At 35.4% G+C, this 15,062-nt stretch overlaps 3 protein-coding genes across 3 annotated transcripts; all 3 read right to left on the reverse strand.

The window, feature by feature from the left end:
* Positions 1-5,819: 5,819 nt before the first annotated feature.
* On the reverse strand, positions 5,820-6,620 carry LOC112090737 (acidic endochitinase-like). The gene is made up of 2 exons (XM_024162767.1): positions 6,604-6,620; positions 5,820-6,435 (listed from the first exon to the last, which is right to left on the reverse strand). Exons 1-2 carry the CDS (start codon positions 6,618-6,620, stop codon positions 6,021-6,023), a joined length of 432 nt encoding a protein of 143 aa, XP_024018535.1. The 3' UTR covers positions 5,820-6,020.
* A 1,154-nt stretch (positions 6,621-7,774) lies between these two features.
* On the reverse strand, positions 7,775-9,977 carry LOC21384385 (putative pentatricopeptide repeat-containing protein At3g49142). The gene has a single exon (XM_024162768.1). The coding sequence runs from the start codon at positions 9,809-9,811 to the stop codon at positions 7,775-7,777; it is 2,037 nt and encodes a 678-aa protein (XP_024018536.1). The 5' UTR covers positions 9,812-9,977.
* A 1,072-nt stretch (positions 9,978-11,049) lies between these two features.
* On the reverse strand, positions 11,050-14,854 carry LOC21384386. The gene is made up of 3 exons (XM_024162769.1): positions 12,630-14,854; positions 12,262-12,453; positions 11,050-11,769 (listed from the first exon to the last, which is right to left on the reverse strand). The coding sequence occupies exons 1-3, from the start codon at positions 14,852-14,854 to the stop codon at positions 11,184-11,186; spliced, it is 3,003 nt and encodes a 1,000-aa protein (XP_024018537.1). The 3' UTR covers positions 11,050-11,183.
* Positions 14,855-15,062: the final 208 nt, after the last annotated feature.

Genomic DNA, 15,062 nt, shown 5'->3' on the forward strand with positions numbered 1-15,062 from the left:
TGCTTATGATTAAGGCGAGTTAAAATAAAGACTCTGGCTTTTTATAAAAGGTTCCAAACCCCTGCCCATTTGCTTCTTGACTGATGTGGGACAAAATCAACTTTTTATTTTGTCAAAACCACAAAAATTAGCCACTTAAAATTAGCTCTAATGGTTGGGCGTTTGAGTTTGTATGTGTGTCCTTCAAAATTCACCCTGATGGTTTTGGCCAAGTTAAAATTAATTCCGTTCCTGTTTTTCACCTTTTTCAAGAAAGAAAAAATTAAAACGTTTCCAAAACGACGTTTGGCGCAATAAAAATAAAAAACGAAAATGAAAATAAATTTTTATTTTCGTGTAAAATGAGAAATGAAAAACGATTTTTAGTCTTTTTTTTTTTTCGTTTTCTCCTCTCTCGAGTAGAGAGAGACATTAATGAGTTTTTTATACTGAAAACATTCTCTTAATAAAACTACCAAACGCATTTTTAAAAATTATTTATGTCTGAGATTGAAAACGTTTTCATTTTTATTTTCAGACAAAAAATAAAATCATTTTAGAATGAGTTCTAAATGCGCCATTTATTTCTTGATCAACAAATCGAAAGTCATACGCTTCACAACGTATCAGAAGAAAAACATAACAATTAATAGTACATTAGTAAGGACTTCTGTACGTTTATCTTTGTTATAATAATAAAATTTTAGAACTATTTTAGAGTACTTTCTACCCTAACTCCTTGGAAGAGCCTATATTTCATTTGAATACTTTTTTGTTTTTTAAAGGAAAAAAAAAAAAACTCGAAAAGGATACAAATTTAAAACATGACCAAAAAGAACCGACGTAAAGATTACAAACAACAAAAACTCAAAAGAAATCCTTTAAGTTAGAACAACAACGTTTGTTAATTGACAACAACAATGAAACACATCACAGCTAAAGACATGAACCTGAAACGACTGTAACTTTTAAAACGACAACGCGTTGAAACTGACGACTTGTATAAAACGACATAAACACTAGTACACCAGGCCACATGCCCAAAGCTTTTATAAAGACGGAGAAAACCTGGTTAAAAAATAATAATAATAAAATAAAATATAAGGACCTCTCTTACCGGTCTAAGATGCATGTGTTTGGATTCCGAAATCACTATGAATATTGTAGCTTTTCTTTATCGTTTGTATATTACTGGCAACAAAAGAAAAAGGGAAAAAAATAATAATAAAAATTAATGAGTTCTCCAAATTTTTATGTTGTGTGTGCGTTTATTGTCTTTTTCCATGATCCCGTGATTCACGTCGTCTTCTTAATGTCGTCTCCAAGGTTGTTGTTGTTACTTGTGATTTTCAAGATATCACGTCGTTTCTGATTTCACGCGGTTTTTATATGATCTCAGATCTCTGATTTCTATGATTGAGGCCGTTTCTTTAAATATGTCTAATTTTTGTTGGCGTTTTTCCGGTCACCGTCGTCTCTTAGTTTTTGTCGTTTTTAATACTCCTTCCGTCCTTCGTTTCCAAACTTCCATGTCGTCTTTGATTTCTTTCCAGATGTCCATTTGTCGTTTTAAATTTTTGTTGTTCTCGTGACTGTTGTCGTTTTACACACCGTTTCACTTTTCATTGCTTTTATATCTTTTCCCTGGATTGCCGATTTCAAATTCTCCGTCCGGTGTTGTCTTCCATGTCGTTTTACACATCGTTTATATCGTCTTCAAAAGACGTCGTTTTTAGGTTTTTGTTGTTCAAATTTTAATGTCGTTTATTTCTTTTATGCCGTCTGTCGTTGCTATTGTTACCTTTTCTTTCTCAAACTTCATTTTTTTTAATTTTTTTTAAATTTACAGTTTCATTTTCTTATGTCGTTTTTCACGTTGCAATTCCATAAAAGAGCATCAACATCAATGGCGTCCTCTTCCGTTAGTCTTTCACCTCCTGCAGCTGGCGGCAGTTTGGTTGAAGAAAATAAAAAGGAGAAAAGCAAACTGTTATCTTCTCTCATAATTCTCAACTATCAACTGATGTAGGACGTTTTAGCTATAATGGACATTATTTTTAGTTGTATTGTCGTTTGCCTTAATTTATGAACTTTACTTTAATTTTGTTATTTGTTTATCTTCATTTATCTAGTATATCATTTGCCTTAGTCAATATTTTATTATTGTCAGACTTAAATTTTTGAGATATTTAGGGCTTGTACTTTTAGAGTTTAATTTGAGTATAATTATTGAGTTGAATTTGAGTTATAACTTGAGTTGAACTTGTAACTTGAGTTTGTGTTTAGTTGTGTACATTTGAGTTATGGTTTGAGATAAGAATCTTTTTGAGTTTGTGTTTGAGTGAGTCAAAACTTAAATTTGTATTTAGATAGTATTTTAATAAAAACTCAATACTGATGAAAAATTTTAATATGGTACATGGGTCAGGTTTTATTCGTTTTTTCGTTGTCAACGCATAGAAAAAAAATCATCTCAATCAGAATTAAAACGAAAAAGTTATAGCATTTTTAAGAATAGAAAAAATATTGTTCATTAATTTGAGTTCGAGTTTCTGAACTCGAATTGAATGGAAAACTTAAACTCGAGTTTTAGTCCTAAACTCGAGTTTGAACTCGAATTTAAACTTAAAAGAACATGAACTCGAATAAAATTGTAACTCGAGTTGCTTTTTTTTGAATTTTTCACTCAATACAACAAGCCCTAAATTTGAAGTTGTGTTTTCTCTATAACTTAGCCTTGTGTCTAACTTCATACTTTAGATTGTAAACAACAACTTATTTTCTGGATGGTTTTTTGTTGGGTTTTATTGTTTCCTAATGTCGGCTTATATATTAATTACAATTATATTATTATGGGTTATCTAATTTAATAGGCCCAAATAAGTGATCTATTAATTTGGGCTCTAGAGATATCTACTGGGTATAGGCTTTGTGATGTGTACAAACCTAATACTAAATTAGAGAAATAGTAGAAAATAGGCCAATATAAAAAATTTAAGAAAATATATAAGTTAATTTTTAGTTATAGAAATTAATAGGCCATAACTTGTTAAGTTATGGTTCATAACCAGATAAGTTATGGACAAACTTGTCAAGTTATGGTTCATAGCCAGACAAGTTATGGACAATTATGGACAATAACTTATCAAGTTATGGTTCATGACCAGATAAGTTATGGACAAACTTGTCAAGTTATGGTTCATAGCCAGACAAGTTATGGACAATTATGGACAATAACTTATCAAGTTATGGTTCATGACCAGATAAGTTATGGACAAACTTGTCAAGTTATGGTTCATAGCCAGACAAGTTATGGACAATTATGGACAATAACTTATCAAGTTATGGTTCATGACCAGATAAGTTATGGACAAACTTGTCAAGTTATGGTTCATAGCCAGACAAGTTATGGACAATTATGGACAATAACTTATCAAGTTATGGTTCATGACCAGATAAGTTATGGACAAACTTGTCAAGTTATGGTTCATAGCCAGACAAGTTATGGACAATTATGGACAATAACTTATCAAGTTATGGTTCATGACCAGATAAGTTATGGACAAACTTGTCAAGTTATGGTTCATAGCCAGACAAGTTATGGACAATTATGGACAATAACTTATCAAGTTATGGTTCATGACCAGATAAGTTATGGACAAAAATAGTAATTTGACCTATTTATTAACTTATGTAAACTATTGACCTATTAATTTTAATTCATCTCAAGTCTTAACATATTTTTCTCTTTCTCCCTACTAATTAAATTAGGGATAATGGAACTCTAATTTGACTTTGTATATATAAGGACGCATTTTAAGGTTTGTGGTCCCAAGTCAAATCATACGTACAATTTGTTCTCCTCTCCTCCTCTTTCCTCATTCAAAAGAGAGAATCTTTAGCACTAAATGATCTACCCTTTTCAATTTTATCATTATGAATTTAAGTACGCTTCTGATCAATTTTTATTGATAATTTGACCAGACATTGGTGATAGTTTTTTATCAATTAAAGGTTTTCTAACATTTCTTTTAACTTGTCTTTTGGTAGGCGATGGGCCGATGTGGTCTGTTTTTAGCCCTAGTTGGTATTAATGGTGTAGCCTAATAAGTTTAACATTATTTTACAATTTAGGATTCCGTGTTTTTCATTGTTATGTTATTGTTATCGTTACAAATAAGTGATCTATTAATTTGAGCTCTAGAGATATCTATTGGGTATAGGCTTTGTAATGTGTACAAACCCAATACTAATTAAATTAGGGATAATAGAACTCTAATTTGACTTAGTATATAAGGACACCTTTTAAGGTTTGTGGTCCCAAATCAAATCATAGGTACAATTTGTTCTCTTCCTCTTTTGTCATTCAAAAGAGAGAATCTTTAGTACTAAAGGATCTATCCCTTTCAATTTAATCACTGTAAATTTAAGTACGCTTCTGATCAATTTTTATTGATAATTTAACTAGACATTGGTGATAGTTTTTCATCAATTAAAGTTTTCCTAACATTTCTTTTAACTTTTAGTTGTATTGATGGTGTAGCCTAACTAAGTTTACATTATTTTTACAATTTAGGATTCTGTATTTTTCATTGTTATGTTATTATTATCGTTACAAATAAGTGATCTATTAATTTGGGCTCTCGAGATATCTATTGGGTATAGGTACAAAGCCAATACTAATTGAATTAGGGATAAAGGAACTCTAATTTGACTTAGTATATAAGGACACCTTTTAAGGTTTGTGGTCCCAAATCAAATCATACGTACAATTTGTTTTCTTCCTCTTTCCTCATTCAAAAGAGAGAATCTTTAACACTAAAGGATCTATCTCTTTCAATTTCATCACTATGAATTTAAATATGCTTCTGATCAATTTTTCTTGATAATTTAACCAGGCATTGGTGATAATTTTTCATCAATTAAAGTTTTCCTAACATTTCTTTTAACTTGTCTTTTGTTAGGCAAGGGGCCGATGTGGTCATGTTTTTAGCCCAAGTTGTATTAATGGTGTAGCCTAACTAAGTTTACATTATTTTTACAATTTTGGATTCCGTCTTTTTCATTGTTATGTTATTGTTATCATTTTCGTATGGCAGGGTTTCTCACTGGTAGTGTCTATTTTTGATAATTGAATATGGTCAAAATCATATCAAAAAAAAATATATAATAAGTAATTTTTTATATGAATCTAGGATTAAAAATAAAGAACTACTGGTTACTTATCTTTTTTAAGTCCTGTCGTATAAATTTCCTTTTCTAAATATCTGTCATTATTCAGGTTGACTATTTTATTGGATATGTCGTTACTTCTTATGCTTGATTGCTTGTTATCAATGGTTAATCATCTTTCCGTTGCTTTTAGCATTGTCTGTCGTTTTCAGGTTGACCCTGTTCTTTTGTCTAAAAAACTCAAAAAAAGACAACTCGAGTTTCAACTTTATTAAGTTCATGTTCTTTTAAGTTTCAACTTTATTCAACTTTACTCAACTTTATTCAAGTTACAACTTCAACTCAAGTTATAACTCAAATTCAACTCAAAAATTACACTTAAGTTACACTCCAAAAGAACAACCCATTTGTTTTCTGCTCTTCTTTGAGTTAGAACTTGATTTATGAACAATAGCAAATTATGTTAAGTTGTGGCCAATATGAGTGTGATCATTTTAAAAGGAAAAAAAAAACGATCTTCTTTTCTTGAAGTAACCAAAATATGGGATTTATAATATGCGCATAACATAAATAAACTTGAATTGAAAATAATGAGCATATAGAAACTCAGAAAGTGACCTTTTTTTTTTTTTTGGTGCATGGATTCAAAAGAGGGTTTGCTAATCTAATTAAAGTAACTCATAATACGCTCTTTTATTCATTTATTTAGTTCAAAATCTAAGATTACATCCACTTGGAAACATGTCACTTCAATAGGCAGCAAAAAACCTATTATTAGTAATTTAGTATGTCAAAATCCGTTTGACTTATTCATCAACCATTACCAATATTGAATACATACATACATATATATATATATATATATATGCTTAGACACTACCCTTTATGGCTGCGCTATAACCATTATCATAGTATTTGCTCCAAAGCATGACTCCTCCATACTTGGCAGACCCCTTAATCTTCGGAAGAACCTGAGAAGTGAGAACAGCAGCAGAAATAAATCCGCCGCTCGGGGCCGCTGCCTCCGACGCCGGCAGCCCCAAGAACACCTGCTTGGCCTGGCTTGAAGTCCACTGGTTCCACGCTTTCAAAAGATTGTCAGCATTGCCGGCATAATGGCACTGAGCGTTGTTGTAGAACTGAACCCAAACATAGTCAAAGAGGCCAGTCTTTATAGCCCCATCAAGATGGGCATCAGGATAAGGGCACTGCGGCGCAGCTGCCAAGTACACCTTCGACTGCTGGCTGCGTCCGCTGAGAGACTTGGCAAGTCGGTCAAGGTGCCTTCATTGCCATTTTGGCCCCAGTATATGGCAATCCCACCAGCTTCTGATGATTTGAATGTGAAAATGGCTAAGAAGAGAAGTAGTACTAGGACTGAAGAGGCTTGTTTTTGGCTTGCCATGGTGTTTATATATAACTCTTGTTGCTAGTTTTTCTTGAGAAGAGGACGAAGAGCCAGAATGCATATTTATTGGCACAAAGGGAAGAAAAGTATGGTAGACGCCGTGTGCAGCGGGTAATTGTAAGTTTTGTTTATTCCAAAAGAAATTGATAATTAAAACAAAAATTACCATTCTTATGACTAATGAGTTGCAATTTCTTTTTGAGAAACAAATCTCTATTACTCCGTCAATCACGCTAGAAATGTGTGGACTAGTTTACAACAATACATAAGATAAAGTTCTCTAGCGTGTGATCTTTTTAATATTAACTTTTTTTTTCCTTTTTGACCGAGTCTACTTTCAAGTTTTTCATGGGTAAATGAAATTTCGGAGAAAATAAAATTCACAGGCTGCGAATGCGAGGGGAGAAAATATATACACAAAAGATAATACACCAAATTGGATAGCGACCTAACTAGCTTTTTCTTTCTTTCTTTCTTTCTTTTTTTTCCCTTTTTTAATTCGAGAAATATTAACTTTTTTTGTTTTTTTTCTCTTTTTGACCGAGAGATAATACACCAAATTGGATAGCGACCTAACTAGCTTTTTCTTTCTTTTTTTTTTTTTTTTTTTTTTTTTTTTTACTATTTTTTCTTTTTTTTTCCTTTTTTAACTAGCTATAGATAAGACTAGGAGCATCGGTATCGACAAATCAAGCCAAACCCAAGTCCGGAAAATATACAAAAAAGGATGAATAAACCAGTCATGGTGTAGAAATAGTGAAACAATCTAGATTCTAATACGTGGAGATTAGACAGTGAGTTAGCATGGCATGGTTAATTGGATGTTTGTGAAAAATGCTTCAATGGCGTGTGATTTTCAAAGTACTGCCAGAAAATTCAAACCTCTATAACAGAATGTGCCAATTTTTCTTGGCTGCCTAGCTTATACTGGATTATTTTTTTCGTTTTTAGATGACTATGGAATTTGAATACGTGTTTTTGGCAAACATTTGAAACAGATGAAACAATCTTCTGAAGTCGTCAAAAGTTCAACTCTGTTTTCAGATTAGAAATTGCTATGGTCTCAAAATTCTTTTGACATCTGTAATTCAATGGCAACAAACCAGATAGTAATTTTCTTGGTGCTTGGATGATAATGAATGTGAAACTTAAAAAATAAAAATAAAAAATAAAAACTCATTAACATATCCATTGAACGGTGACCAAAAAGGCTTATTACCAATTATCTGCACAAGAGCAAATACCATTTTTGAAATGGTGGAAACGATAAGTATCTCTAACTACAATTTCACGTTCAGCTATTTTAGATATGAGCTTCACCGCGGTATGACAATCCCCGCAAACACGAAGATTCTTCGTAATTCTGATCGGTGCACCGGGTTCCGAATTCAGAAGGGCAAAGACAATAGCCAACTTCTCGCTGTGAACTGCTAAGTGGCATTCCTTGTCCTCCTCCTCCACGTCATGAAGAGCTGAATCGGTCTCAGGAACATAACCGAGCTCTTTCATTTTCCCAACCAGCACATCCAAGTCTTCATATATCTTCTTGGACTGAGGATGTGATCTATCACCGGCAAGAAAAGTGTGAACCCTATCATTGAGCTCAACATTGCTGACCCCAGGAGTTTTCTTGATGCCTCTACTTTTCATCATTGATCTTACAGTCGTCACGTCTTGCCATCTTTCCGCCTTTGCATAAATGTTTGACAACAAAACGTAATATCCTGCTTGCTCCGGAACCAGTTGAAAGAGTTTATCAGCAGCTATGAGTCCAATATCCATGTTGGAGTACACTCTGCATGCACTCAGCAGAGCCCCCCACACTCTTTCATTAGGCTCTATTGGCATTTCCTTGACAAAGCTATAAGCCTCTTCCACTCTCCCAGCCCGTCCCAAAAGATCAACCATGCACGAAAAGTGTTCTATTCTCGGAACTATCTTATATTCCCCAATCATCAATCTGAAGTAGTACTTTCCCTCCTCTAAAAGTCCCGCATGGCTGCAAGCCGAAATGACTGATACAAAGGCAACAGAGTCAGGACTCAGACCCGAGTCCTGCATTTTCTCAAACAGTTCAATGGCATCGCGACCTTGTCCACTCCTACCATATGCAGAAATCAGCGATGTCCATGATACAACATCCCGAAACTTCATATTGTCAAACACTCCCCTCGCATCTTGTAAGCATCCACATTTAGCATACATATCCATCAATGCATTCTCCAATAGCAAATTTGGCAAGAGTTTCTTTCTCTTGACATATTGATGAAGCCGCCTTCCTAGTAACAGAGCTGAAAGATCCCCACAAGCTGGAAGAATACTAGCAATTGTGACGGCATCAGGTTCTGTCTCACAAGTCTCCATATGAAGAAACAAATGAACAGCTTCACTAGGCATTGAATTATTCACATAAACAGCAATCATCACATTCCAGGACACCAAACTCTTGTTAACCAGATTTTCAAACATCTTTTTTATATACAAGACGTTTTCCGATGATGTATTAGTTACGGCTGGCAAGAGACTAGCCATTGTACCAGCATCAAGTTTCAGCCTCAGTGACTCCATTTCTCTACAGATTTCCAACACGTCATCAAACCGTGCATTTTGAGCATACCCGGCAACCATTGAATTCCAAGAAACCACATCTCTCCTCGGCATCTCATCGAGAACCCGCCGCCCCTCCACTAATCGATCACATTTCCCATACATGGAAACCAGTCCATTCCCAACAAACAAATTTAAGTCAAGCCCAACTTTCACAACAGCACCATGAATTTGCAACCCGACCCACAAATCATGGGACGCAGAGCACGCCTTTAAAACACAAGGGTACGTGTAATTATCAGGCAGGAATCCATGGCTGAACATCGTTTTGAAAACAAGAAAAGCATCTTCATACAAATGGTTGTTCATGTAGCTTCTGATCATGACATTGTAGAAAATAACGTTTCTGTCAGGACTTTCGTCGAATATGTGGCGGGGGATCCTGCTTTCCCCACAGGCCGCAAAAGCCCTCATGAGTTTTATGCTAAGCGATGGGTTAAAGTGAAGATGTCGATCCACAATGACTTTGGAGTGGAGTTTCTTGAGTGTTTTGATATCTGGGTATCCATCCAATATCTTACCAACTAATTCTTCTGAAAGAGCTGGGCTCTGACTAGTTATTTCGGGTCGTCGAATTGATGAAACCAGGGCTTCTACTTTGTCCCAAGGCTTGAAATGGCGAGAGTGACAAACAATGGGTCTCATCAATTGGTTTAATCTGAGATATGATCACATCTTTTAGCCATCAATACGAGGATGTGTCGACAGTTCTCAAACAAATAACTTGTGACTGCGCTTTTGAACGGACACTTACTCGCTAGCTAGTAATTCATGGCAATTCGTGTAGAGATACTACTGATTCATATTTTCCCAATCGTTCTCCTCTCTCACTTGACATGTCATATTTTTTTTACTTAAAAACTTGATTGTTCTTTTGTATTTTTGAGTTAGATAATTTGAGTGATGATCTTAAATTGAATTTGAGTTGAAGTTATAACTTTGAGTTTATGTTTAGATATGCATATTTGAGTTATGATTTGAATTGAGAATCTTTTTAAATTTGTGTTTAGGTGGATCAAAACTTAAATTTATATTTAGATGGTATTTTAATAAAAACTCAATGGTGATGAAAAATTTTAATAGGGTATAATTGAGAATATTTTATTCGTCTTTTCGTTGTGAATGCATACAAAAAAAAATCATCTCAATCAGAATTAAAACAAAAAAGTTATGACATTTTTAAAAATAAAAAAAATATTGTTCATTAACTTGAGTTCGAGTTTCTGAACTTGAGTTGAAAGGAAAACTTGAATTTGAGTTTAGCCCAAAACTCGAGTTCAAACTTAAATTTTACAAAAGAACATGAATTTAAATAAAGTTATAACTCGAGTTCAAATTTTTTTTAAATTTTATTGCAAAAGAACAATCCCTTAAGGCTCAAACTATAAGTAGAGAATGATCTAATTTTGGACACGTCTCTCTTTTTTTTTTTTTTTTTTTACTTAAAAATTTTAAAGCGTTTTACTAAGGTGTCAAAATACGAAAAATTTCTTATTACAATGTGAAACTCTTTAACCATATAAAATTTAATAAAATGTGATAACAATTTAAGGTCCGTTCACTTCGCTGATTTGAGTTTATAATTCGAGTTGAGATGTGATTTTATGTGAGAGTTTTTTACTGTAGCAAAAAAGTTAGATGTGATTGTTTGTAAGAGATTTTTACTGTAACAAAACTCGAATTCTAAACTTGAATTGATGAAGTGAACGGACCCTAATGTTTCATAATTATGCAATATAAATTCAGCATTTTTCTATAGAATCACATCAAATAGCCGCGCAGAAAGGCTTACTGCGTGTGTGTATTTTTTCATACCTTCATTTAAGAAAAAAAAAAAACGAACTACGTAACACAAGAGTTAGATACTATTTACACAGTGGGGAAAAGAATTGTGTATTAATTTTGATGAAGGAAAATGGACAAACAACACTAATAAGATCGCCTGCCAGCTATTTATTTAGCGTTTATTTTTTGCTCCAAGGAATTTTCTGCTGAGAAATTGTTCTCGATTCCAATTTCACCGGTCGTCTTGAAACAGTGCCTTGGAAACCGAGGCACAAACAGAGGCACGTGACTGACTGCTGTAGTCTTTATCACGTTGGTAATCTTCATCGTCATCGTAGCTGCGTCCGGAGTTGGAACGTTTCTTTTCTGTCATTGGGGTTTCACATACTCTGTCATTGATTTCCTCTGCACGGCTCTTCCTTTTTGACAGCTTTCGACGACGATCTGACTTCGGCTTCATGGCCTTTTGCTGCTTGGGGGCCCAAACTCTCTGTAAATCAGGTACCCAACTAGTAAAAGAAGCAAACTTCCGAGACCTCTCTCTCCTTTCTTGAGCTTCAAGTAACTTGCGAGCATGCTTTTCTTGAGTCATTCCATTATCATTTTCAAGCTCCTGAAAGGACTCGTCTTCTGCTGATATCGGTTCGCTACTTCTAATGTTTTCACCCATGTCAACTTTCTCTGGTTTTTCTCTCAAAGATTGAGTGCTGTCCTCGCTATTGAGTAAACGATTAGGGAGTTCATCCTCATCAGCAAAGAGCAGTAAATCCATTTTCGTATAGATTTTGTGGACTACATCTTTAAGGGTGTCACTGTACCTGAAATTTTTGGCATTTAAACATTCTTCAATCAGCTTTTCTCATTCCTTTGTAAACAATGGGAAACACTTGCTCATGTGATTAGAAACTTTCAAAATAAACCAGAATTTGTTTGGGGCTCCATGCCTGTCAAGAGTGCATTAACAGCATTACATGTTTCACAAATAACTACAACAAAGAAGCAACTCAAGTTATCTCAACCCCTAGCTAGTTTCGTATCCTTACTCTTCCATAATATGATATTTCTATACTTTATTTACGATGAGGACAATATTGTTACAAGGGAGAGATCCCAAGGAAAAAAGGACCAAAGATGACAAGTATTTGGTGCAGCTCACAACAAATATATAAAATAAAAACTAAAGCTAGTGTGTTTCAGGGTTCATAAGAAATGATTTTTTTTTTTTTAAATAAAGCACTCCATTATGAAAGAAATAGCTATCGTGTTTTGTAAGAGATAATTCAATAAGCTCTGATGCAGAAAGATTGTACCTGGCTTTTATGATCTTCCCCACATAATTATCTAGGCTCCAATCACCAAAAAAGCCTCCCTCAAGATGGCACTGAATGGTCTCCAGAAGCAAGCAAATTTGTTTTACAAACTTCTGTGTCATAGACTCTCCAATATTCTCTCCAACCTCTGATTGTAGTATTTCCATACGAAACAAAATCTGCAATTCATATCTTATGCATATATTAAGGAAAAGTGTAAAACCAGCTGAGCAAATTGTTGACGTAATTAACACCAAGTAGATTCAATTAGAAAAACCACCAACTAAACTAATGTATGGCTTATAGAAATAAAGATAGATAAACCAAGCCATAGCATGAAAAAAAAAGGAGGAAAATGGGAAGGATACTCTCTAACTATCTTTTCTGATGCAGATCCTTGAGACGCCTGAGAGGATGGATCATTACTTCTTCCCTTTGCAATCAAGTCCTTTGGGTCCCTTAGTAGAAGATTTAGCAGTTTAGCACCAAGAAGACTGGTCGTATCTTGAGATGTTGCGTCAGGTATTTGACTCTTGGAAGTGGTTTCTGTGTCACACTTTTTATTTAACCAATGTATGGATGAATTCACAAGCCGCTGTGCCAAAGCCCCCAAATCCACTGCTTCAGATTCAAGTCCCTGCTGAATCCTTTTGGATAAATTACCGAAGAAATTTTCAGAAGTTTCTGGTGGAAAGTCAGCTGCTGCTTCATCCCGAATTCTGGAATCCCCAGTTAAGGAGTTTTCCTGAGCCGAAGCAGATGAAATAGGCTGTTCGCTTTCTTGGCACGAATTGGTCAATCTATCACCTATATCTTTTTGAATCTCCTGCTGTGGCTTGGTTTTCTGCTCTAGTACTATGCCTGAACAGCTAGATTTCTTAATCTGCTTCATCCAGCACTTCAGAAATCTCAACTTTTTGGAGTTGTTACATCCCCTGGCAAAATAGACCTCTTCCAACTCGAACTCAAAATGTTCAAATGCTGCAGCACAGAAGCTACTCCATGTGTGGTCCTGAACTAGTTTTAAATTTCTTTTTCTCCTGGTATTTTTCTCATCCTTGTCCGAATGCTTACTGGGTTGTGAAGAGACATCTTTCACCTTTGTACTTACAAGCGCCACGTCTGCTCCATCTATCTCAGGCACTTTCTTGGACGGGTAGAATTCATCATTGTAGACCTCATCATTTGTAATGAATAACAAAGCTGAACAAACTGTAAGAGGCTTAAGGATTCCCAAAAGGGAATCTCTACTTTCATTTGAAAGAGACACCAATGCCCAATAACCTTCCCTGTAGAGGAAACTTGACAAAATCTGATAAATGGGTGCAGATTTGCTGGGCACAAAGTCAGCCCATTCTCTTGCTATCACTTCTAGAACCTTGTCCGCAAAAAAATCATCCGAACCTTCTTTCTTATCTTTCCTGGGTTTTTCAGAAACTTCACGGACAAGTATAGGATCGGATAGATGCCCCTTGAGTTTCTTAAAATCATTGTTCCTGTGCAAAGCCTTAACCTGGAGTTTGCTCACTCCACCACCAAAACTTCCCCACAACTTTTCTTTCAGTTCATTGCGTCCTTTATGTGTATTCATGATCTCTGGGATACAAAAAACACCATTATCGGACCTATTTACAGGCGAAAGTTTCAAATCAACCAGTTCAAGATCACAACATTTGCATTCCAAAGGTTTCTGAGCAACATCTAGTATCTCAAGACTCAACTGCACATGAAGCTTCTTAGAACAGTCATTACAACTTAAACCATTAGGCGAAATCCCAATCTTCGGATAAATCAAACCAAAAGGAACAAGAGCTGAGCCAAGAACTATGGAATCACTTGAGCAAAATCCCCATCCCAAATTCCTAATCCCACTCTCAAAAAACTCGGATCTCAGTTCTGATTCATCAATCTCAAATTTATCATAATCATCATCCACTCGAACATTAACCCAACTAAATTGAATATCCCTACTAACAAACGCGTCATTAACACTTGCAAAGAATCCACAAAATCTCTCGCAGAAACTACTCACATCTCCTAAGCAATCATCATCAATTCCCACATCCAAGAGCTCAGACAAATACTTTAAAGAAGCGGGAATCGGAGAAAACAGAACAACCAAATTAGACCTAACCAAAACAGAACCAGAATTCAAAAGCGTACCCGTCACAGGGCCCTGGATTACAGGGTCCCAGGCGTAGTCGTGCACCAGTTGCCGCATCGAAGCCACGAGGCACGAAGCCCTAGGAGAAGAAAGTGCAGATTCTTCATTGCAAGAAGAGGGGAGAGAACTTAGGGTTTGGGAGAGGGATTCGAAAGCGGCAATTGGGTGGTCGAAGGAGAGAGAAAGTGTGGAATTGGGGACGAAAGAGCGGAGCTTGGAGGAAGAGAGGAGAAGAGAGAGAGAGGAGAAGAAGAATTTGAAGGCGAAGAGAGAGGAAGAGAGAGGAGAGAAGGAGAGAAGGATTTTGGCAGAAGAGAGGATGGAAGTGAGAAAATGGTTTGGGTTTCTGAGATGAAGCAATGGGTTCAGATCGATTAGCAGAACTACGCGCTGGGTTTGGCTGTAGTCTGTGATTGGATCATTTTCCATTTTAGAGAGAGAAATAAGAGAGAGAGAGAGAGAGATAATAGAGAGAGAGAGAGAGAGATAATAGAGAGAGAGAGAGAAGAGAGAGAGAGAGAGAGAGAGAGAGAGAGAGAGAGAGGTATGGTGTTTGAAGGCGGAAGCAGAAGAAGAGAAGGAAGGGGAAAGGGAAGAGGTTGAAGGAGATCGGAACGACGACGTTTGGCAGACGGGA

This window comes from Morus notabilis, unplaced genomic scaffold (genome assembly GCF_000414095.1).
Source record: "Morus notabilis unplaced genomic scaffold, ASM41409v2 Scaffold3346, whole genome shotgun sequence".
Taxonomy (NCBI): Eukaryota; Viridiplantae; Streptophyta; class Magnoliopsida; order Rosales; family Moraceae; genus Morus; species Morus notabilis.